This window comes from Falco rusticolus, chromosome 10 (genome assembly GCF_015220075.1).
Source record: "Falco rusticolus isolate bFalRus1 chromosome 10, bFalRus1.pri, whole genome shotgun sequence".
Classification (NCBI taxonomy): Eukaryota; Metazoa; Chordata; class Aves; order Falconiformes; family Falconidae; genus Falco; species Falco rusticolus.
Window position 1 is genome coordinate 8,642,813 of NC_051196.1, and position 24,617 is coordinate 8,667,429.

The 24,617-nt window shown below is 36.3% G+C and overlaps 1 protein-coding gene across 5 annotated transcripts in view; it reads right to left on the reverse strand.

Annotated features, from left to right (window-relative positions):
- SBF2 (SET binding factor 2) overlaps nucleotides 1-24,617 on the reverse strand; it is a 255,148-nt gene that overhangs the window by 40,870 nt on the left and 189,661 nt on the right. For all 5 annotated transcript variants that reach the window (XM_037402206.1, XM_037402207.1, XM_037402209.1 and 2 more), the window contains exons 18-26: nucleotides 14,298-14,468; nucleotides 12,444-12,706; nucleotides 10,940-11,112; nucleotides 10,603-10,676; nucleotides 10,016-10,211; nucleotides 8,717-8,844; nucleotides 6,202-6,377; nucleotides 5,268-5,413; nucleotides 1,173-1,371 (exon numbers count right to left, since the gene is read on the reverse strand). In XM_037402206.1, the coding sequence (XP_037258103.1) occupies nucleotides 1,173-1,371; nucleotides 5,268-5,413; nucleotides 6,202-6,377; nucleotides 8,717-8,844; nucleotides 10,016-10,211; nucleotides 10,603-10,676; nucleotides 10,940-11,112; nucleotides 12,444-12,706; nucleotides 14,298-14,468 (1,526 nt within the window). The remainder of the gene's footprint in view (nucleotides 1-1,172; nucleotides 1,372-5,267; nucleotides 5,414-6,201; nucleotides 6,378-8,716; nucleotides 8,845-10,015; nucleotides 10,212-10,602; nucleotides 10,677-10,939; nucleotides 11,113-12,443; nucleotides 12,707-14,297; nucleotides 14,469-24,617) is intronic.

The window sequence follows — 24,617 nt, forward strand, 5'->3', positions numbered from 1 at the left end:
CAGTAACCAAACTAATACGGCACTAGGTAAGTATTTACATCCTGAGATTTGTAATCCACTCAGATATTAATTACCTTTTCAAAAAAATCCTATATAATATTAAAAACTGGTGATTTGGGGGGAGGAAAGAACTGTCTCTATCATGTGCAAAGCATAGCGAAAATGCAGATTTAATGCCTTCATCTGCATTGTACTCAGTGTTGACTGAACAAAACCAGTTATTATTCCATTACTTTAGTCTAGTCTAGTCTGCTCATCTAGCCAGAAAACAAGAAATGATCCAGTATTTTTTTGTGTGCCCTTCTTTCCATGAAGAACTGGGGATTTCATTATCCACAATGAAAGCAATGACTAGCCAAAATTGGTTTTAGGGAATGCAAATGCTCTTCTGATATGACTTACACCGGTATGCTTTTGTATTAAGAAGAATTTTTGTGGGTGGTGGTAATAAACTACGTCAGCTTGCACAACAAAAATGTAGTAACATTCATGTGTTAAAACACAACACTTACAACACATAACAAACTTCTAAAGTAGTGTAGATATCTTCATGAATTTAACTTTAAAACGTTTTTTTATTTTAAGAAAATAGTTATGTATAATTGCTTCTGAGGCTTGCTTTTTTTATTTAGGAACAGAATAGATTTTACATGTAAATGTATTACTTAAATAATTTCCAGTACCAACACAGCAAGTTACAGAAACCCTACTGAGAGAGTGAGCTCTACCAGCTAACTTTATTGGCGAAGTCAGAAAGCTGAAAAACAGCCAAACGATTTAGACATCGGTGTAGAAAGCCAAGAGAGAGCGGCAATTCAGGGTATCTGTGTTAGCAGTCTCCTCCAAAAGCCCCAGGGGCACTCTCTTTCCATGGGCTACAGAAAGAGCCTAGGAAAGGCGACTTGTGCCGTCCGACAGAGCTTCTGGGGCAGTTCTGCAAGCTCACTGCTGGCTGCCGTTGCTGGCAGTCTTTCCACATCTGATGCATACATGTGCAGCCACCAGAACACAAACCTCTGAGTGGAATACAAATAGCTTCAAGGTCACTGGTTGAACGCTCCTACTGCAGACAAGAATTTTCTCAAGAGTAAGTTGCTTAAAAGGATACATCATGTGGTATATGTGTTACGTCATCTTTGTTTTCAACTACTTGGCTGAATTGGTAAGCTCACCTCCTGCAAAGTGAATACATCCTGTTCAGCGCAGTTATTCTTAAGTATTCTGGTTTTGAGCGAGAAGAGTTACTGCTGATGGTCCCTAGTCCCAAACGCTGATAGTCTCTGAAACAAGCTCTTTCTACTAATTGCTCCATTGTTGATTTTTCTGATGCTTTTAAGGTACCACCTGTGTGCAGCTCGCTGTCATCTGAAACTGAAGTTAAAAATCTTTAACAGCTTGCTACTGGGGAGGCCAGCAGCTACACAGAAAATGATGCTACTTTCTTCTGAACAAAATATTAGTTTCTCCCACTGTCAGTGATGAATGACAAGAATATATCCAAACCACACTTTATAGAAATGATAAGAAATAAAGTAATATTTTAGTTAAGAAACCTGAATATATCGCACATTTCCTATTGCACTTGTGACTGGCAAGGCTGACAACTCTTGCTAGAATCCTGGAAAAAGTCCTCTCATATATTCATTTGAACTGAACTGAAGGCAGATAATCTTCCTTTTGACAGTTTATGAAAACCTGTTAAACTCACAACTGCTATACAAAGATGTACACAGGACAGAATAATGACAAATATGCACATAAATCCATTGAACAGATCTCACAATTCTTTTAAACTACCTTGAAAAGATGTAACAATCTTTTTAAGGCTTGGTTCAAATAATAAAAAAAAATTATTCACATAATTTCACAATAGATGACACTTGGTTTCTTAATGCCTTGGGTTCAATGTCAAACAGTAGCTTTGCTCAGCCGTGCACATCAGCTGCACTCTCCAGAGCAGAAAAACCTTTAACCATGACAGATAAAAACCATGTCACAAGTTCAGACTACACTGAAATTCAAGTCAAGCAAGGTCTTTGTACAAAACCTGCCACCTGCCTGTTATTAACTTCCAACTAGTTCCAAATACTTCTGAAAGCAGATTTACTGTTCACAGCATGTATCAGTTACTTGTTACCACCTCAGGCATTAAAATACGTGCATATGAGGGGAAGTATTTCCTCATGAATGAGGTGCTGAAAAGCATAGAAGGATTTAAAACAGGACTTTATAAAATGAAATTAAATTTATTTTTAAAAATAGAAATTATGATACAATTAAAATTTACTGGCAGTAGACAACATTCAGAATTTACAGGTGTAGAATCCATAGAAGTTTCTTTTTTGTGCACCTTAGCATAGAAGATAAATGAGCAATTTTATCACCCCTGCAGCTCAACCAACAAAAATGACAATTCTCTATTTGACCTAAATAATACAGAGTGTAATGCCATGGGTATCTCCCCTTTTTTCTGTGTTTCCACATCTGTCATGGTAAGAAAGAAGTTACAAAACATTTACAAGTATAAAGTACGCTCACAAGAAACAAATTAAATGAGTTTTAGAAATAATTTTATTTTGGACCATACAGAAGCTTGGTATTTAAGTATTTAAATACTTGGTATTTCTGAGTGGAAAGCTATAACCCAAGTAAGATGAGGGTGCATTTTTTGAAATATTTTTTCCTAAATTCATTGTTCTTTCATGAAAGCAGGTATATTGGTGATCCAAATTTGCAAAACATTTTCCTGTGCATAAAAAGCTAGAGACTATAAGAGCTTATATCAGTGTCCTTCACTTGAAGAGGGAGATGAAGAAGTTTTGCTGTCTCGAGATTAAAATGGATTTTTTAAAATCTGATTTAGAAAAGAAGATGAATAACCCCTCTACTTTACTGTTCCCGAGATATGACTGTTGGTAAAAGTGGGTTTTACAGACTCCTGTTTTATGGAACACACCAGCATGATCACTATGGGAAACAGAATTTAGTAGTGATGATATTCTAATCTCTGAAAATAAAAAGAAGGGATGGAATCAGAGGGAGATTGGGTGTTCATTGGCAACAACTTATAACTACATTACTGTGCCCGGTTTTGGAAATCACATTGCAAGTTATATGTGGACCACCTAAAGAGGACTGAGAAAAGAGCAATGAAGATGATTAGTCTATCAAGACTAACAAACAAAGAACTGAAAAAACTGCAGATGTTTAATATCCAGAAAAGAACAGAGAAGTATTACAATAGTCCATAAATACATTAAGCACTACAACAGGAATGAAGGGAATCATCTCTTCTAATGTATATGGTGGCAGAATAAGAAGTGAAGGTTTTAAATTGTGGCGAGGAAATGTTTAGGCCCGAATATCAGAAAGTTGCTTGATTTTCTCCAGCATTAAGGATGATTAAAGCATTAGTCCAAATTGCCTAGAGTTGCAGAACCTTCATCTTTGAAAGCTTCTAAAAAAGGAGTTAGGTAAACACCTATGAGGAACAGATCAAGTATGTTGATCTTATCTTGGGGCAAAGAGATGGAGCAGACGATCTCTTGAGGTTCTTTCCAACCCCATCTTTAATATTTCTTTTTTAAGACAATGCATCACCCGCTGTAGACACTTCCCATTTGCTTCATCGTTGGTACAGCTGCATAGTTTCCCATACTTCATTTTTGAGACTTGCAAGAAGTCATTCACAGCAGTAAATATAAAAGAAATTGCAGTGATTAAATAGCAAATTTCCTACGGCAATTTATACTCTGCCTGAAGCAAAATGTTACTACTGTTGCCAGCTGACTATACCTGAGGTGTCAGTGCAGCATGGAGAGAAAAGCAGATTGTCAGACTTGGATGACTTTGCATGTTCCTGCTCAAAAAATCTGGAAAGCAGCAGGCAGGAAGCCTCACAATTTATATTTTTAAATTTTTGTTAGGGGACGAAAAAAGTGACTATCGCCCATGTTTATATAACACCCGTGTTCATGGAAGAATGTAGTTGTTTTGCATACAAGCAATACAAGAAACTCTTTAAAATTTCTTCATCGTCGAGAAGTAAGAATACACAGGTATGATTGTGCTTGCTGCCTCTGGGTGAGGACACAAAATGACCCCAAAATCACACAGGTACAGCCTGAAGAACTGCTTCTGACTCAAAGAGTCTGCAACATCAGAACACATACTAACACAGCACTTAATTGAATTACCAGCATCTTCCTTAAGAACGTAATTTTTCAGTACTGAAAAGACATTCTGAATTTTGCAATCCTTTCTTTTTGCCTTTTTTCCACCAGTTTTATCTGGAATGAATGAAGAGAATCAATAATTTCTAGCTTTCCTAGAATGGCTTTCTTCCATTTCAGAGAGAAGAGAGAAGCGGAGTAACACATCCTGCTTTAGACAACTGTTATATGTCTGCTCGTAAAGTCACATATGTTGACTTGCTCACTGACCAAACATTTAAAAGGACAATTAGGCTTGTTTGATGTTTTGAAAAAAATATTAGTGTTCGGTAAACACTTTGTTATCTGAAATGCCTTTTTTTTTTTTTTTTTTTCATATAGAAGAAAGAACAGTATGACAAAACAATACCTGTTTATGTACAGGAGAATCTGGTTCCCTCTAGTGGTTTATTATAAATTAGCACTGGTCCAGATAAGGATATACTGACAGCAGCACATGGTAGAAAAAGAAGTATTTGGAAGAAAGTCAAACTCCACACCATCACACAAATTATACAAAGTGCCCAAATCACTTCCTACCTTCTGTCCCCAAATCCTTTCAACCAAAATTTGGAAAAACGGTATTTTCAGTAGTAATGACTTCCGCTTCTCTCAGAAATCATTTGTCACTTCCACAGCCACGTAAGTCTCCCATCATATTTGCTTGTTTTTGAATTTCAATGATTAGTGCTTTCTCATCACAGACTAACTGCAGATGTCACGACATCTAAAGATAAATGGAAGCTACAGCATGCTTCTGGGATGTTCCATCTACACTATTATAATGTAAAAAAATGATAAAAAATACACTATATGAAAATACTTCAATAATTGAATAATCTAGTATTGTGCTTTACTACTGAATGAAGTCAACTTCCTCTTTTCCCTCATCATCACAAAAGAAAACACTTAGCAAATGGACATATTTGAAACCCTTCTCTTTCCTGCCTAGAAGAGTGCCATTTCTTCTTGAGGACATTTCTTACTCAATATATTGGAACGGAAGCATAATAGGATAAACTTATAAACTACACAGAAAAATTTTTTTATTATTACCAGAGATATCATCATCTTCATTACAGCCTGGGCGATTCCCTCTTTCTTCCACTATTGTGCCTGTCTTCTTCTTTAATAAATACTGGCGTCCAATTGTCATCTTCCCAGCACGTTTTGCTCCTTTCACAATGCTTTTTGAGAAGGTACTATAAATTCATAGCAATAAGAATATTTAGAAAGATGCATATGATTCTCCTGACAGCATGTACAGATTTTTATGATGAATGCACTTACCCAAATAAAATGTACTTCATATTTTTTCATTTATGACAAAAATTATACCATCCAGAAAAATGCCTTCCTATATTGATTTTTAAACATCAGTTTTATTACTTTGAGATAAATTTGTGTCTGTGATGTCTAATGTTAACAAATGATCAGCCATCTTCCTTCTTTAGGTATTTATTTTATTTAGGTATTTATTTAGCAATGTGATAAATTTATGAAGGCAACAAAGTAAAGGCAGGAAAGACAGAAATCACCTTAAAGTTTTAGTATTCCATGACTAGCTTACATTTCTACTTTCCTGTGTCAACAATGCAATAATCAACACAGAATCACAAGAACCATCACTCTGGAACAGAATAATGATCTATCTAGTCTAGTAATAATTAATGCATAACATAAACTACAAGAGGACCCAAAGTTCATACTCTAGATTAAAAAACACTGGGACAACTATACAGACTGCACTAAGGGCAAGATTAATTCTAACCCACATTAGGTTATTAACCTATACCAAATCAACATGTATATCATACTAATCTACCTTTTATTCAGTAAATACAAAAACATCGGAATAGCAATCAGTTCTTTTGACTTTTCTGAAAATTGCTTGAATGATCTGCACTTCTGCAAAGCTATTAGCTTGTTCAATATATTTGACTAATACCAAGTAAGAGCATCAGAAATAAAAAAAGCAGCATGACTATACCGGAATGAGGTGTTCTTTTCTTTTTGTTTTGGCAAAATTATCTGTGGTGCTGTTTGCCCAGCTGCAAATGCAAAAGTGCTGAAGATAGACTGAGGATAACGCAACTTCATTAACTGTTTCTTAAATATTTCCACCACTTCAGGACTTACTTCTTCATCAAATGCTACTTTAATCAACTGCATATTAAAGACATGGCATGTTAGTAATAGGGAAAAAAACAGAATTAAAAGATTCTAAAAAAAAGATAATTTTTAATTAGAATTAAAAAAAAAAGAATTAAAAGTCCCTAAAATATATTAGCAAAAATTCCCATACTTATGCAGTACTATGCCCATAGAAAAATACAAATGTATGTACACATACCTTATTGAGGGATATTACACACCTTATTAATTTTTTATTAGATTTTTACATTTATGTCCAAATCCTACGGTATTTTCACTAAGAAGCATCTGGAATTCTCGTAATATCACACATAAAATATTTTGGTAAATCGAAGTAGTAATGCTGGCACTAAGCTATCTACAACAGTTCAAATGCTAGTCACATGGGACAGCTTAGCTCGGAAATACTCTGCCAGCTCTGCCCGTATACGAAGGCTGGTAATGCACTTCAAAGGCTCTCATCAAACCAAACAATTTCAGCATTCATACATCACAGCCATTATACTGCCATTACTCATTCCAGATTTCACCTCACCTTGCGAAGTATAGAAAACTGCTAATAATAAAAATGTAATAGCGAAATCCGATCCTTAAAAAAAAAAAACTAACCTTGTGCTCTTCAAACACTGATCCACCCACCCCCCTAAAAATGCTTTTTGAAAGGTTAAAAAAATTCCACCACAACAATACCTCCCCCCCCCCCCCCCCCAATCCCATCCCATTATCCTCAGCCAAAAGGATGACAGTCAGCAACTGGAGATGTGGGACAGGGAACAGAGAGACAAGATAGGGAATCTGTAAAGGGGCCCAAAAGAACTTTAAGAACGTGGGGAAAGCAAACAAAGAAATATCCTAGAGCTTTATTTCTGAGTGCATACCTATAAAGATTTTGAGTGTCTTTTTGTTTGCCATCTAGAAGGCGGATTTCATCATTGCTTTTTAGATTTCACTTGTTTTGTAAATAGTTTCCAAATGACTAATAACTCTGTTGTTCTAGGACCTCCTTGAAAGGAGCTCTTGAATCTTTAGGGGTCTGATCTGAAGGTTTAAAGACATTAAATAGCATAACTGCAGCCAAACCTTCTGAAAGTCATAATTACTAAACAAAAAGGATGGGCTACTTCACGCTGTACTGAACTCTAGCTGTTACAAAGGGAACAGAAAGTAAACTGTTTGCTGCTTGTTTTTGTTCTCATAACCTAATAAAAAACTATGCTAAACAAAACCAAAGATGATGTTTGACCAGAATCCAGCACTAAAAACACTGAGCTGTGTCTGTATTCAGCACATCGTTGAAGAATGCTAACTATTCTGGTAAAAAGATTTCTGGAAAATACAAGTCCTCATGATGTCCTCTCAAGAGTCCACAAGAACAATTGTCTTTCAGTTGTTTTACTCACTTGTACTCCTAATCCGATGCTTTTGAATTGGATATTGAAGGATGATTAGATAAATAATGTCCATTATTGTAAGGAACTTGTAAAATGCTGATGATCTATTTTATTATGTGTTCAAATGGTAGAGTTATTGTTCTTAATGAAAATTACTTCTGCAGTCAGCTAACTCAACAAAATATTTCATGGTTTGTAAGCTGCAGTCTACTTTCAGTCCATGATACAAAATTATTTGCCTTCACCTTTCCCTCTCCGAGGGTCTGACCACAGTTAAGGTCATCACCAAAAGAAACATTCAGGGAAGACTTCAGAGACTTTGTGATTTCTAATCCCTAGAAGTCTACCTCTGTCATTCACCCTGCAGTATGTGCTTCTGCTGAACACGCTGAGGGGGATCCTACAGACAGGAAACTAGCAGGATCTGTACAGGAGTCAGGAAACTACCAGGATCTGTGGAAGTCGTATGGAGGTCATTGGTTCCTGCAAATGGTGGTTACCCTAAAGATTCCTGGAAGTGCAGCTTCCACGTGAGACATACCGTGCCTTTCTGCTGGTAAAGAAGCAGAGAGCTGGTAAAGTGACAAGTCTTGAGAAGAAAGCAGTATTTATAGCTTTTCCATATTCATTCCATGTAGGTGGAGGAGACAGAAAGCATGTTCCCACTAGTCTGCTTAGGCCTCTACTTACTCACATTAAGAGATTTTGGACCCAAAATAGCCCTTTACTGGATCCAAAATAGAAAGATGAGAAAAAGAGTGGAAGAAGTCAAATATGAAAACAGTAACCCTCTGTAAATACCAGCTGGGCCAAGGAACGCCCAGGTTTCTGAGAGGATGCATTCTCTACTGACTTCCCAGGACATAAGACTGAACTCTTTACAAACATCAGAACAAAATGCTGCTCATAAGCATTTTGAGCTGTGTTGTCATATAACTTTTTTACAAAACTTCCTTTTACCTGAAAGGTAGCTGAAGTGATCTGCAATCCCTCCTGCATACTCTGCTGCAGCTGGTTCTGTATGGTGATCTTCTTCTCTTTCGTAACGGATGCAATAGGAAAGCTCCGGATCACTGTCTGCTCTCCAACTGAGGACCATAAAGTTGTATTTACAGATACTTGTCAGATCACAGAATCAGATCTGGTTTGGTCAAATTGTACTTTGAAGAGACAGGAATGAGTAAGCACAAAGCAACACGAAAACAATGGCACAGAATTAATTTCAGGCAAAACACCTGAAAAGTTGGTAAATACTTAAAGTATTCTTTGTAATCTGAATTTCTGCTTAATTTCAGCTGGGATGATTAGAAAAATATTCTCCTTCCTACTGAATCTTTCTAAGTGATGGAAATGCACCCTCAAAATCAAGGTTGGTAGGGGGTGAAGAAAGTTTCAAGCTTATTGAAAGTTCATATTGTACTATACAACCTATAAACAACAAATGATATACACTGGTATCTTACATATGACCATGAACTTTCTACAATAAATTTACACTTCCAAATGACAATCTGCTTAGAAATGGCAGATGTCAAAACATGAAAATTTATCATTCAGAAGACATGTTAAAAAGAATACTTAATTTATTAATAATCATTTTAGGGAGAATTCTAACTCATGAATATTTTTCATTTAACACACTTTTAATGGCTGAAAAAACTGTTTAATGAAAAGCTAGAGGTAGTGGAAGCTGGAGATGTCACCCAATATGTATGTTCTCTCTTACTGGTGAAGAAGCTTACAAACCTTGCTCTGTAAAGCCACACTATTAGACCAAGTTTACAGATGGAATGAGATATAAAATTACTAAGCATTTTGTCCATTTGAAAGTCTATAAAAATTACTGAAGTATGGTCAGGAATGTGCTTATTTTCTGTCTCCTACTTTAGGCAGTCCCTAAAAGCCCACAATACCGTGTGACAGTCTACCAAATTTTCCTCTAAGACAAATGCATATTATGATTTTATATTTATATTGCTGAAGACAGCACTATAAGTATCTACCGATACACAAGAATACACATTTAGCATCTAATGCCTCATCTGAGTAAGTTCCAGTTAAATAAGTTAAAAGCAAAATCAATCATTGTCCTATCTAGTGGTAAAAATCTATATTAAGAGATTCTTCTTATCTGATAAACTTAAAAAATTATACTATGAGGTATATATATTTTGATGGTGATGCCTGAATAGGTGGATAGGCCAGCTCAAAGACCTGCCTACCTGAAGGAGCACAATTATCACTGTTTAATTTTCTTACCCAGCTGATCATGAGGAGTGCCTTTAAATATAATTCTGTAAGTGGTAAGGAACAAAGCTCCTTCAGCAGGGAGGATGTGAGGACCTCCAAGCAGTCCTCCTGTAGCTTCCTCTCTGCCATCAGGATCTAGTAGCACACGGAGACCTTCACAAACAAATTCTTCTCCTGGGAGTAAAGTTGGCCGTAGAATTTTGGGCTGATGCAAATAAATGAAAGTGTAAGTTTAATGGCGATACCAGTGTTATACCTCAGACTAGTTGTAATATTTGGCTTAAAAAGCTTCAAAACAAAATGGTTATGAGACTGAGTCCAAAGAAGGGAGATGGAGTTTGAACTCAACTAAGAGAAATGGGTCTCAAAAAACAGTGGGCATGCAACAGCTTGTTTATGATCAGAAGTTTGGCTCTACTAGTTTCTTAAGTTCATATTTCATGAGACCAAAGCCAAGCACTTTTTTTTTATCACTGGTGGAAACTTTCTTTCAATGTTTTGATGTTTCCTCCTAACGTTATGAGGGGAAAAAAAGATGACTAAATTGCATGATTCTAATACTTGTAAAGAATACAAATATGTTTCATAATACTTGCCTTCTGTATTGGTGGAAGCCGCCTACTCTCACGATGGACAGCCTCCAGAGTCTCTACGTGCATTGCTACAATGCCTGGAAAGCAGTAATACCATAAATGAAGTCTCACAGAATATGAAAGAGAAAGTTGCAATTTAATTAACACTCTGACATTCTGAAGTTCTCAAACTTAAACATCAAGGGAGTAATTATTTGAAATTCAACAGCAACTGTAGTCTAGAAAAGTAATCTAACGTCCTAACTTCACTTGAAAGGAACTGAAACGAAAAAGTCTATTTCTCTCACTAGAAAAAGAACAAAAAAGAAAGAATACAAACCACTTTTGTCACAATTCTTACCTGGTATCATGCAATGAAGACCCTTGATGTGATCCTGTGTAACTCCACTCTCTGTGCAAACCTTGTCAATAAATCTGGTGATGAAGCGCACAACCGCATTTGCAACATCATTGTTCTCAGAGTCCTCAAACCCACTTTCAGTGTCATAACTCTCTGCAACACTGCCTGCAATACTATAGAAATTTGAAGCGTGAAAAATTCGGCTGGTGGTGCACACATGATACCTGGCTAGACAGAGATAAGGTGTGGGGGTTTTTTATAGTTAAAATACATAAACCTTGTTGAAAGCATATGGTGGTACCACAATTATATCATATTTTCACTGTCATTAATACTGTCAGATCTGCATGGATGGTAACAGAAGAGAACCTTCCCTTCATGAGTCCAGCGCAGACAGGCCCGCAAGAGTTAAAAAAGCTGCTTAGAAGTGAGCTAGCTCTACGTCTTCTCTTTGAAGAGCCAAGTACATTATTTGCCACCCATGGTAAACAAATATCCAGTTACAGTAAATAAGTATTTCAGTTGCAGGGCAAAGCTAAAAAGACCGTAAGAGAAGTGTTTTGTTCATGAGGAAATGTAAGCAAGCCAGTGGGACATGTACTCTGAATGTCTAAAAATGCCTTCCATAATAATATTAAGGGCCAGATTCGTGCATTGCAACATATACTGCAACCTGTCCGCTGAGCATGTCCTAATGCCTGAGTTCAGAGCCATTTAGTCAGCAATGAGTAGCCATGGGGGAGTTTGACACTGATAGCCTGCCTATCTTCTGCTTGATGCCAGCATTCTCACTAGCATTCTACTATTTTATCAGGTGGGAATTCTGATGGGTCATAGGTGATAATGAAGACACTAAACAGAGCAGGAGGAAGGCTCATTATGAAACGTCCTGGATTTGCATGCTAAGGAACGTAACTGGTGTTATACTCCTCCTGCCCCCTTAGTAATTTAACCTTTGCCACAGTGGTTTAGCCCTCTTGTTTTCTGTGACCTCAGTGCCTTTCTTCCTTGCAGCTGTTGCACAGAAACTGTGATTTTATGGAGGCTGTAGAAATGCTTTCTTGATTTTAGTTCACACACTGTTTTTTCCAAGACACATAAAAACAGAGTAGCTTTAGAGCTGCTGTTTTCTTTCTCATCATACCCTATGTTTGTATTCAACACTTGCATTACTAGATTAAAAATTCTTACTGTGACGGTAACATTTTTATGTTCCCTTAAATGGTGGTAAACTACTCCAGATTAAGTTCTGTTATTTAAGGCTAATCATGTTAGACTTCTGTTCTCCTTAATTAATGAACTTGAAGAGAAGATACTGAAATAATCTGTTATTATTTATATTATAAACAATATTAATCATTTAATATATGAAAACACAATATAAATACATAAAATTAAATAAAGATATTAAATATGTATTTTAATCTAGAATAAGTCCTGAAGAGTACAAAGCTTTGGAAACCTGGCCCATCCTGACCGATTACCACTGACCTTGCGTACCCACCTGTTTGTGACAATACTGTTGCTTCCACTCTCCCAGTCACCAGGAGCCGATGTTCTTAGTAATTTGTTCTTACTTGTATCCAGCGGTACTAGCAGGTAGACCATGAGGTTAGCAAAATGAATTGCCTGACTGAAAACTGTACTTTCCTCGTTCTGGACTAGCTCCTGTTGCATTTGTTTATTAAGAGTTGGCCATAATCGTAACTGCTCAGCAGCCAGGTCCATTGCTGTCTTATCCTGGTCTGGACCCACAGAATTTTTCTCCTAGAAGACATACGGAAAGAAATATAAAGACATAGGAGAAAGAATAAAGCTATAACTTAAAAAATGAATGTTTAACCAAAACTTTACTAAATTATTAAACTTACTTAACTTCCCCCCCCCCAAAAAAAAAAAAAAAAGCAAATAACTACACTAAATAGGGTTTAAGGAAAGTTTTTAAGTACTATAGAAACTGAGCTTTGAATGCAGTTTACTGAAATACGCAAGTAGCATGATGTGGACAGATCTAAACACCATCATTTCTTTCCAGGTCTTTTTTTATACTATATGATATTCCATGTTTCTTCAGAGTGGTTTACTGATTTTAATCTAGCTGCTCTCCTTAGATTACCATTTTAGCTCACATAAGAACATGCATAAATCAGACTGAGAAATAACATGCAGCTCACTGCTTGAAGCAGGTGATATTCCCCAAATTCCTAGGATATTCAGGTGAGGCAAGCTTTTATATTAGTTTCCAGACCAGCTGAAACATTCATGTTTTTACATGTTGGAGTTCAATTCTAGCATTTGCTTGAAGCAAACTAGGTAGATGGCACATAGTCAAATTATATTATAGCCCAAGGAAATTAGAATAAAGGAATCTGGCAGCTGATATTAGTGACCTAATGCCTGACGTTACATTATTAAAGGACTAGTTATCTTGTAAATGTTTTTCTATACTAAGTTAAAGTTGAGTTAATTTTCCATATAAACACAAGAGGGTTAAAGTGGATGCTTCCTTGTAAGTTCTACTGTTCTTCACATTTTTCTTTACATAGTCTCAGGTGGAAAGGGACTCCCTACACACAGTCCCACAGTCCTTTTATCTTTATCCCTAATATGTCTGACATGCCTTTTCAGTTCTTCATTCCGATTACATTTCTGGGAATATCTCTGTTTATTTTACTTCCTTTCTTTACAGTGCTGTCTGAATTCAGGTAGCATACATTTTTCAGTCACATAGTTGATAATGGAATTTTTATACCAAAAGAGAGATTACAGATGGCTTTTTACTATGTGTATGTGCTCCTTTTAAACATAAAATTAAAAAAAATCTTATTTTAGCATGCTGCAAACCTTCCCATTATACTTCAATTTTTGCATTAGACATGTACTCTCCTCCTACTGAGACAGGTAATTTGTGTTCTGGAAGGTCTATCCAATTTTAATAATGCAGACTGAGTGCCATTCAATAAAAACTACCCTAGGGTTTGGTGATAATCTAACACTGGACCCTAGAACTGCTTGCTGCTAGCTTAGGCTCTTTGTGTAACAGAACTGTTGCCATTTTATACCATTGCCATACGATATGGTACTACTTTCAGGAAAAACATATACCAGAAGTGTAGAAAATTATACAAAAAGTGGTTGCTTGAAAAATCATAAGGGCAACATCAAATCATAATGCTTTGCAGATAAACGTAAAAATTAGATATTTTTTTTATGTTATTGCACGCTGTTTAATATGGGGAAAATGAAAGAAAAATATCTAAAATTGGAGAAACCGTAACTCAGCTCTCTATAACTTAGGAGACTATTGAAATGTGAAGAAAAATACCACCTTGATATTTACTTTAATATATTTTCCTACCTTTTGTCTCAACTGTACTGCATGATTGTCATCTTTGGCTGTTAGGTAGAGGGAGCGAACTTGATTTTGCACGTTGCTGTAAAAGGTTGTTTCCCAGAACTGCTGGTTAGTCCAGATAGGATGGTCTTGTACACAGGTGTAAGCAAACTGACTAACACCAGGTGCTAATTTCTGAAAGCAGAAAATATGCAAAATTGACAAATTAGTCCTATTATTTCATTTCCTTTAAAGACTATGGCTTGCATATTGAAATATATATATAAAAAAATCAGTCGTACCAACTGAAATATGCAATATATACCCTTCTGTACTACAACATGCAAAGGAGAAATTATATCTCCAGTTTTGTGCCATTAAAAGAAATGAACATACAAGAAGCTTGTAAATAAGTGGAAGGCACCACCTTCTTGATTCACAGCAGAAAACGAGACTCAAGAGGAAGAATTCTGTGATGACAGCTGATAGCTCAAAACATATTTCTAATATAAAATGTTCTTGAAAAAAATACAGTATTTTTAATAACCTAGTCCTACAACATAGAAATCAGTATTCAAACAGATAAAAATTATTTCTTGATTATTTAAAAGTCAGAACTACAGTAATGAAATGTAAAATAATTATAAGTGGCAACTGAGTCCTTCCAGAGCTGCATATTTTGCAACAGCAGCAGATTAAAATGTTCTTTTCATTGTTACCTACTGCACTGTATGACCCAAATCCAGCTCCTGACAGAGTACTAAACTGTGTATGTTCTCTGAAGTCACAAGGGACTGCATCCCTATAAGGTCTCAAACAAAACCAGAATTGTTAACAGCACTCCTCATTATGAATATATCATTATTTTCAAGTAGGTCTATTTTACTTAGCTAGTACGAGTTTCCCAGTGAGTTGTTCAATATTCTTGATAACCACATACAACGAGAGGAAATTTATTTCAATGACCTAAATAATGAAGAACTACGTCTTACATCATACATTCTTACTTTTTGAAAAAAAAGAAGGCCACAACAAAATTTGTGTTGTATACTGTGTATAGCAAAGAAGCAGGTAAGCTAAACACCCACCTATGATTATTTCTGCAATAGAACTGAAGAATAAAGTACATTACTGGGTGCCTCGTTTCATGACTTTCACTCAGAATACTACCCATACCTGAAATATATCCTATATCTAGAAGTTAAATTTTACTTTAGTGATTATGTCGTAAACCACTTTCCTGTAGACCAAGAATACCACTTGATTTAATATTTATAATTGTAACAGTTGTACACAACAGCCAGTAAATATAATACTTCCTTAGTAGGCACCCAGGCATTCAAGTGGAAGGCTAGGAAATTACAACTGAAAATTTTAAAGTCTGGTTTACAGATTTCTGGTTTTGCAATTCTTCGAACTGTGTTTTCCGTGCTATGCTCTTCCAAGTACATCATGAACTAAAAGTCCTGATCATGTGCCATGTATTCATTCCCTATCAGGAAGAGGTCCTTCAAAGTACTATGTTTGAGGAAATGACATGTGACATGCTACTAAAATGTACCCAGCTGAAATACCATCTCATGATTAACCAGCAAAACGTCAGCAAAACAATTTGTATATAATCATGCAGAATTTCATCAAAATTTCTTGATAACCCGTTAAGAAATCTGAATGTGTGGAAGATTCAAATTACATTAAACGTGATAATGTCTATTCAATACAGACTTAAGCAGAAGATAGCTGGCTTGTCTAACATATCACCACGTTTCAGTCATGACGCAGGAAATCGCGGATCACACAGTGCTCGATCTAGCTGTTAAATCACAGAACAGCTGAGACAGTCCTGAGCTTTGACTGACTGCTGGGCAGCCCTTGAAAAAAAAAATAATCAAAGGCATACAAAATCTACACTAACTCATGACTATGTCAAGCCTGTTACTTAGCAGGACAACTAACTGTACACGAAATCGAGTCTTTTAATTGCAAAAACATGAAAGAATGTTAAAGTAAAAAATATACAGGACAACATCTATCCTCCTGTACAGCTATCTCCCAGCTCCTTTACAGTAATCTTTATTCTTTAAGTGCTGTACACATTTCTTATCTTTCACCCTTTGTAGGTGTGTATACAGCTAGCTTAAAATGGCTTAATTTGTTCAACTGTGGTAATTAACACAGGGCCCACAGAATGGTTCTGGCCCAATCATTCACCTGACTCAAAATCCAGATGCACAAAACTTGTGTTACAGAGGAATGGGGATGAAAGGTAAATCAAGGAAAATATATATGGTCAACAACTTAAAAGTGGTAGTGAGTGTTAAAGAATAAATCCAAGTAAAAGTCATGGAATGGCTTTATTTTTTTCACTGGCAGTAATTCCCAGTCACAATACTGCTGCAAAAAGGGAACACGACATAAGGGGGGGAAAAGGAAGAGGGAAGAAAAAGATAAATGTCTGTTCAAGCCTAACTAGTTGGTATAGTTAACTCATGCCAATTTCTGTAGTAAATGGCACACAACAGAATGATTTTACTATCAACCTGTCTAGCTGCCTTTGATGCCTCAGCCCAAATCAGGTAATTGTGTAAACTAGGTAAAGAGGGGGTGATCTTTGACACAAGCCAAAAAGAAAGTTTAAACTCATAACCCTATGTCCATAGTAATAGTGTTACAGAAATAAAAATGAAATGATTTTCACATGGGGACAAACATGAGCAGAAAGCCGAGGGGCTTTGAGATGCTCTTCCTGTGCTCATAATTTTAAACCGTGAACAGCCATGTACAAACCCACAATTTTTAAATAATGGAGATTTATGTTCAAATATAACACCACAAATCAACCCTGGCAGTAATTCCTAGGCAAAGTAAAAAAAGTTTGTTTACAAAAGGATGAAAGAAAATCCATCAAAAAGCTAAGCAATCATAGACATTATCCTTCTCATCACCTACAGGTGTTGAAATAAATGGTAAAACCTGATAGCAGCTAGAGCAGAGAATCAAAGTTAGGACTTTGATTTTCCAGACTAAGCTCTGCCAGTTATTTTGGGGAAAAATCACTGGATTCTCAGTTTGTTTTACTTGGTTGGTTTGTAAAAAAGCAGTATGAATACCAACGCTAAGCAGCACACTGCTGCTTCTATGCAGTCCAAATCCATGGACTAAAATACTCCGTACAAATAGAAGTATTCCATGAAGCTTGCAGTGTCTATATTCTCTACCCTGGGAGTGCTCAGTGAGCCCATTTGACCAGAATGGAAACTAATCTAATACATCAAAAGGGCTCCAATGTTTACTGTTGTATTCAAAAGAATTTGCTCAGTATTTCTCCAATTTAAGTAAAACAGTAGTTCGGCATCAAGCAATACTACACATATAAAACACATCTTTACCTTTCTTTCCATAGGACAGCTCTTTCTCCCTGCCCCAATAATTCATTTCTGCCAGACAGAATGAACATAGGAGGCAGCAAAAGAATCTCCTACTTAGAAGGGAGGATTTAGGGGTGGACAGCTTAAAAAAGACTCCAGAAGAAAATAATAAAAATAGTTCTGAACTGATAAAGTCCTTATTCTGAAGTTGTCTGTATTATAGCTTACACTGAGCTGTAAATTGTAATTTTTGTAAATTGTAAATCGAGCACTGAGGTGTAAATTATAATAACTAACAGGAAATGAGTTAACTTCTGCAAAGGACACCAAGTTCTTTCAATAGATTAATGGCCCTTCAAAAAACCCAAACATTCCCCTCCCAAATTACATATGAAACAGACATCACCCGTATCAAAGTACTGAATTGCATTCTACAGCTTGTGAAAACCCAAGGTAGATCCGGGACTTGCTATGTGTGATTATACCAACTTTCTGAGTTCAGGAATTAGCCTTAAATTATTTCCACCTTACTGAGTAGCACTGGATAATACCTGCTTAGAATTTTTTCTGTGTTTCCTGACACTGGATACTTCTGAACCTGAAAATGTTATTTGCAGCTGAGCAAAAGATGTGCACCAATGCCAGGACTCCCAAATTGAACTGTGAGGTACAGGTCGTCAAAGAGCTTCTCTATGACATAATATATTTAAATTGCTTGTTTCTGGAGAAGAAAGGTATGCTTGTGCTGATCACTCACCAGTCATTATCCTTTACACCACAAAATCTTAAAGAAGAAAGCAAGTTTATTCTAGCAAAGCAAAGGATCTATCAATTGTGAAGTTGCAAAAAAGTTACAAAACAAAGAGAGTGGAAAAACAAAATATAAATGTATGCGAGACTGTTCTTTTCTCACAGGAATTTGCCACATGTCTCAGCTATGGAAATGAAGGAGCAAACTCCACAGTACTCTATTTTTTAGAGAAATCCAGTTTACTTCAGAAATGAACTGGATTTTTGTCTTCCAATTTATATCCCAGGTTATTGGTTTGGATAATTTTGGTGAAAAGAGGAAGGAAAAGAGGTGAGGCAAAGAACAGCTTCCTCCTCAGCTTCTGGAGTAATCACTGTGCTATGGGTTATCTGCTTGACTTTTGGAGAAAGCTATTGCAACATCTGTGAAAACACCAAAGGATCTTCCTCGCATAACAAAGGAGATCGCAGCACTACCTCTCCTGTACTGGTTAAGGTTCTCCCTGGAAGTCTGCTAAGTTTATAGATCATCCTGGACATCCTGACACTGCTACTTCCAAGGGCTATTCCCCATCTGAGGGTTCTTTATATAGACATTCAGCGATACCTGTTTTCGCATCATGAGTGGGTAGCACTTGCCGTAGGCAACACACTGCCCTCCCCCAAGACTATGTAAACCATGTTCTGCATGCAAACATATTCCATGAGCCAGTCCTGCATTCAGATCTACCCTGTGCCCACACAGACACCCCTAAGTTCAAAAAGTCCCACAGAATCAACCCACATAGACCGAGAGGAGTGAGGCTTATCGATATATTGCAGACACCGCTGCACCACACCATGCATATACATCTCTCTCAATATTTACCACAGCATACACATACTCAAGCAAACGTTAAGTGCACATGAATACATTTTCAAGTCTGAGTGATGCATGGACAATATCAGTCAAACAATTCAATTCAATAAATGGTTTTCTCATTTGGTCTAAAATATAAAATTATACCCACATGTATTGTACACACAAATGTGGGTAAAGGCCATAAAAGCATAAAGTTAAGAACTGTGATGCTTCCATTATTATTATTTTTTGTTGTTGTTTTGATTTTTACTGCTTTAGGAAAAAAAAAGATGAAATACCAAATCAAGCTTCTTCTCCAACTTGAAAACCTAATCAACAAAAAAGAAAACAATTTGCCACCTCTCCTACCTTCAAAAAGCCACTAATCAAGATTGGACTCAAGACTGATTTGTATTTTAATATACTTTAAGGTGTGAGTAGCAAAGTGGTTCATTACGTTGTTTATCTACGATTATTTCACCATGAAAAATAGAAGAAAGGCCAATTCACTTATAATTCAGTGCTACCAAATCACAGACAGGTATATTAAACCAGCAGAGGGCAATAGAATTCTAGAATTTTGCAAAATTGGGATGTAATTCTGGATGGAGCTTTATTTATTGTATACATTTTCTGGCAAAAATTACTTAAAACATCTAATTACTCATAATCTTTAATCCCAGGTTCCAGAAGATCATGTATAATTTACTACACAACACTTAAAGCCATACAGAGTATCCCAGATTTCTATACAGATGTATCAAGACAGATACGTGCTAATACAACTTTACATGTAACGTTAAATAACACACAGTATTATACTTTTCCTTTCTCTAAAGAGATAACGAGATTTACAAAGTTCTGATATACACAGAACACATTAAGGCAATTACAATCATCTAGAATGATGTGCAGAACCTGCAAAAGAGAGAAGACGTTTTCCCACCAGAACTTCACAGTTCTACATGGCAATTAAGTTCCAAGAAGTGAGTAAGAAATATGCTGATTTCCACCCCTATCTACAGTACATTAAAGTGTTAGGTTTTGGGTTTTTAAAGATTAATTTCATTATAGAGATTACTATGACTATTCACCAAGGTTTAAATCCATTAGTTAAGTTACAGATTTCACAAATTGTCAGTTGCAGTGTTGAATCCATCATCTGAAGGGTTTTTGAAATTGTTACAGCTATTTTGAAAATTTCTAAAACGTCACTGTACGCCTTTGGCATTAGCTGACTCTGCAGTGATGGGGCACCTCTCTGACAGCGTTGGAACGGTGGTATTGGCTCTACCCTCAAAACACCCACCCTAGCAACTATGCTGTTATCCAGGTCTATGCTCACAAAGAAATAAACTCTGTAATTGTCACAAGTTTATGTTTTTATTTGTAACAGTGGTTCTTAAAATTATTTGACCTGATATGAAACTTAAAGCCAAGTTAATCGAGCATCTAAATAATCCCCCAAAGGATAATAAAGTAATTCTTTTTAAGTCCTTCTGCCATTTCATTATAGTATTTCTTTAATTACTATTTTCATTCCCCCATGGCAGTTTTCTTTGTCTTCAGTGGTAAAATTCTCTCTGAAGTTCTCTCAATATTCAGCATTCCCTTATCTGAAGACACTACTAAAAAAATAATCCTCAGGTAGTCCTCAAGAATAGGATGAGCAATACAGTTGAAAAATGTAAGGGTACAGCACAGAATATAAATTGTAAATTTATAAAAAAAAAATATAACAGTAGTAGGTTCATCTTGGTGATACTAAATATATACTACATGGTTCAGAAGGTGAAAGAGAGAGGATGGGCAAAACCAGGAAGAGCAGTATCATGAAGAATTCTGAATGTAAGGACAAGAAACCAGAACCTATTGCACCCTGAAGTATGTCATTAGAGAGATTAAATTAAGATCCAGTCTGATCAACAGGCAAGGAAAATGACTATGGAGTTGCTGGATGCAAGTGCATTACAGAGCAGGATACAGTAAGGAACCTCTGCCCAATTATAAGATCCAGACACAGCACAGGGGGTGCGTGAGGAAGAGGATAACTACGTCTGCCTAGTAAATTCTTACTGGCACGAGTGTTTTGAATAAACGACAAAGAGCTGATGTGGCATTGACAAGTTCAGAAAGCCAGTGATGTATCACAGGAAGCGAAGAAGAGGATCCTAACAAGAATTTCAACTGTAGCAACTATTATGAAGGATGAAGCAGCACTAAGTGGATAAAATGCAGGGATGTGGGTGAAAACAAAGAGTAGTAGATACAAACTTCAACTATGGGCTTGAATCACAGGGAGAATAATAATGTGTATGAGTGAAGGGGAAAACCATAAGACAGGAAAGCATTTGTGACATCCCAATTCTTTGGTCACATCCAGTTTAAATTGATGAGATATCTAGGATGGCAACACAGAACTTCACACAAAAGCAGGCAATATACACAAATTATCAGCAGCTTATCTCCTTTACCATCTGTAAGCATTTGCTGTCTTCTGGAAACATAAAATAATGCTGCTTGACTCATGACAGATGATGCCCCGATGAAACAGAATTCAATAAAAGGAATTGTACTTTCATGCAGAAAAGTTCCATTCTACTAGAATAAGGACATAGTGATCAGGAGGTGAACTCAAACTTACAGACATGGAAGACACATGGGACTGTTCCTCCAGATGTACAGTCCTTCACTTCAAGATCAGAAGCTTTACCAGACATTTTAATTAAACCACCAGAAATTCTTTCATGCTGAAAATTCTAAATGAATTGTATTTCTGTAACACTGTAATCCCGCTTAGAAATAACAACAATATAGAGAGATGGTCTGTAATGAAATTGTTAGTCATCATGGCTAAAAAATGAGTTCAATTAGGATCAGGAATAGTTACAAATTATGTAATCCGGTGCTTCTGGGGAATACAGTGGAAAGGTTTCTGTTTTTCCTAGGATACTGGATCCGTTTCTCTGGTACGGAACTGAACATTTACTGCAACATTTATCTTACTTTAATTGGGGAGGTGGTTGTCCTTTTTATTTTCCTGACCAAGTTCTTCCTCCCATAAACCACTAAGGAAACAAATTGCAGATTGCAGAGTTCTCTTCAATGTTTCTCATGATGTTATCGTTCTGGGAAAGCAAGCTTCTTCAACAGAGTAAAGTTACTACTGTAATTGTTTTCCAAAATTCCTTGTAAAGTCACATGTTAAAAAAATCCTCTAATTAGTCTCTCCGTGCTAAACTGTCATATTATACTTTCCTGGTTTATTTCTTCCAGATTTTTTTTCCGCTTAAATATAGTTTTGGAAGAGAGATATGCTCTACCTGCAAGGACATAAAATATGTTCTACAGATATGTATTATGTATCCATTCAAATCCAAAGTACACTAATTAAAATCTTAAGGATCAAAGACAGCGTTTTGGCATCTGTGTTTGCAAGTGATACTGCAAAACCATTCAATCATAGCTAACAAGAATCCCCTGATTCCTGTTTTAACTTAAGTATGTTTGCTTTTAAAAATACAATTTGCTGAACTGTAATCTTTATATGAAAGGAAGTTTTAATGAATGTAATAAAAACTCTTGACTGGGAAGGTGTTCAGAAATATTGACAGAACTTTGACCATCAGCTTACAACGCTCTTCCGTGACCCCACTCATATCCATAAGCACCTGCCAAGCAACCATTGTCTTCTGTCAAAATTCAATCAAATACTGCTTTTGTGTCATATCTATAAAAACTTCAGCCATAGTTAACCTACTAGTGGACAGAATCACTAACAATAGTGATGACTAAAGGCTGCTCTACAGCTTCCTTACGGTGCCTCAAACTGCCTGGCTTCAAGTAGTAGTGCTTTTTTTCAAATTCATCTTATAAGCTCTTGATGATAAAGACCTTAATCTTTGTGATCTTTTGCATGAAAGCAAGACCAGCAGTTCTGGTCCATAATTAGGGCTCCTGGGTTTTGCAGTAATGCCAATAATACTAATATACACCTTTGGTAACGGTAAAATACCCTTAATCAATCTTTTGCCTGACAGCTTGAATATGTGCAAAATGAGTAAGATCTCTGAATGAAGAACTGTTTAAGAAGATGACATATGGAAAATCAATTTACATATTAAATTAAGATTTTAAAAAATATCTTATATTGTAAAGATACTGCATGGTGTTTTAAGGTACACTGGTGTCGTAAGTCTAGGAATTGGCCTCAACCTAAAGGATAAACATGTATTTTTTCCTTACAAAATAGGAATCACCTGAAAAGATAACATCTAACGCTGCCCCTGCAAAAAACAGGGCGTGTGTACCATGCCCTTCTACACTTCGCACCAGCATTACCACTCACTTCCTCCTAACAAACCAGACTGGTATCTGGAGTTGAAACATGACAATCTCTGCTGATACAACGAGGCACTAGGGCTCCCACAGTCAAAGAACAGCAAAATCCAGTGATGAAAGCTATACACGTTCCTTGGATATCTATTACTTCATTTGAAGTACTGCAGAAAAAGCTTTCCTCTCTCCTGAGTGAAGTCCTTAAATTCACTGCTGCTTGTTTTAGAAGAGTTATGCAGAAAGTAGGAACCACTTGAAGTCTGCCTACATATATTTTCTTTCATGGTTGAGCTTCTCCCATAGTATCCACTATATGACACAGGCAAGTTCTTGCCGTTTTTTAAGCAGGCAACTTAATGTATTTCTACATTTAAGGGATTACCATTCTGACAATGGATAAATATAGTATTAAATATAACATTATTTAATACAATTCCAGTCACAAAAACATTTTTATAGACTCAGATAGCATCGGAACTGGCAGAATAGAGATACAAGAAGAGAATTAATGGATGCAGACAAAATTTCTTGCCAAGATGATAAAGGAAGCCATTAAAAACTTAGAAAGTCTAAAGGAAATACTTGTGATTCTGAAAAATAATACTGCTCTGGCTAACGCAATTATTAAGAGATGCTCATCTATGAAATAAAGAAGTCCATGCATCATTTCTACACAGAACTAACTTTACTTTCAGAATAGTATATTGTTATGATGCCACTTCCTTTATTCAAACACAGGTGATCAGAACTGTCACTTCTGAATGCCAAATAAGAAAAATTTGCAAGTGTGTTACTATCTACTATGTAACGTGGTAGACAATCCTTAGAAAGGTATGGGAACACAGATGATTGTACATAGTTTAAGCACAGAATTTTAATAATAAAATTTTGGAAAAGATCCTCTGAAAGTGATAAAATTGTATTATAACCTGCACATTCAGGTTCTCCAATGGTTGAGGGACTCAAGAATGTTTGATCAGACTGCTAAACATCACCTTAGCTGCAAAGGAGGGAAGATGGAGAAGCAGACTCTGACTGTGACTCGGC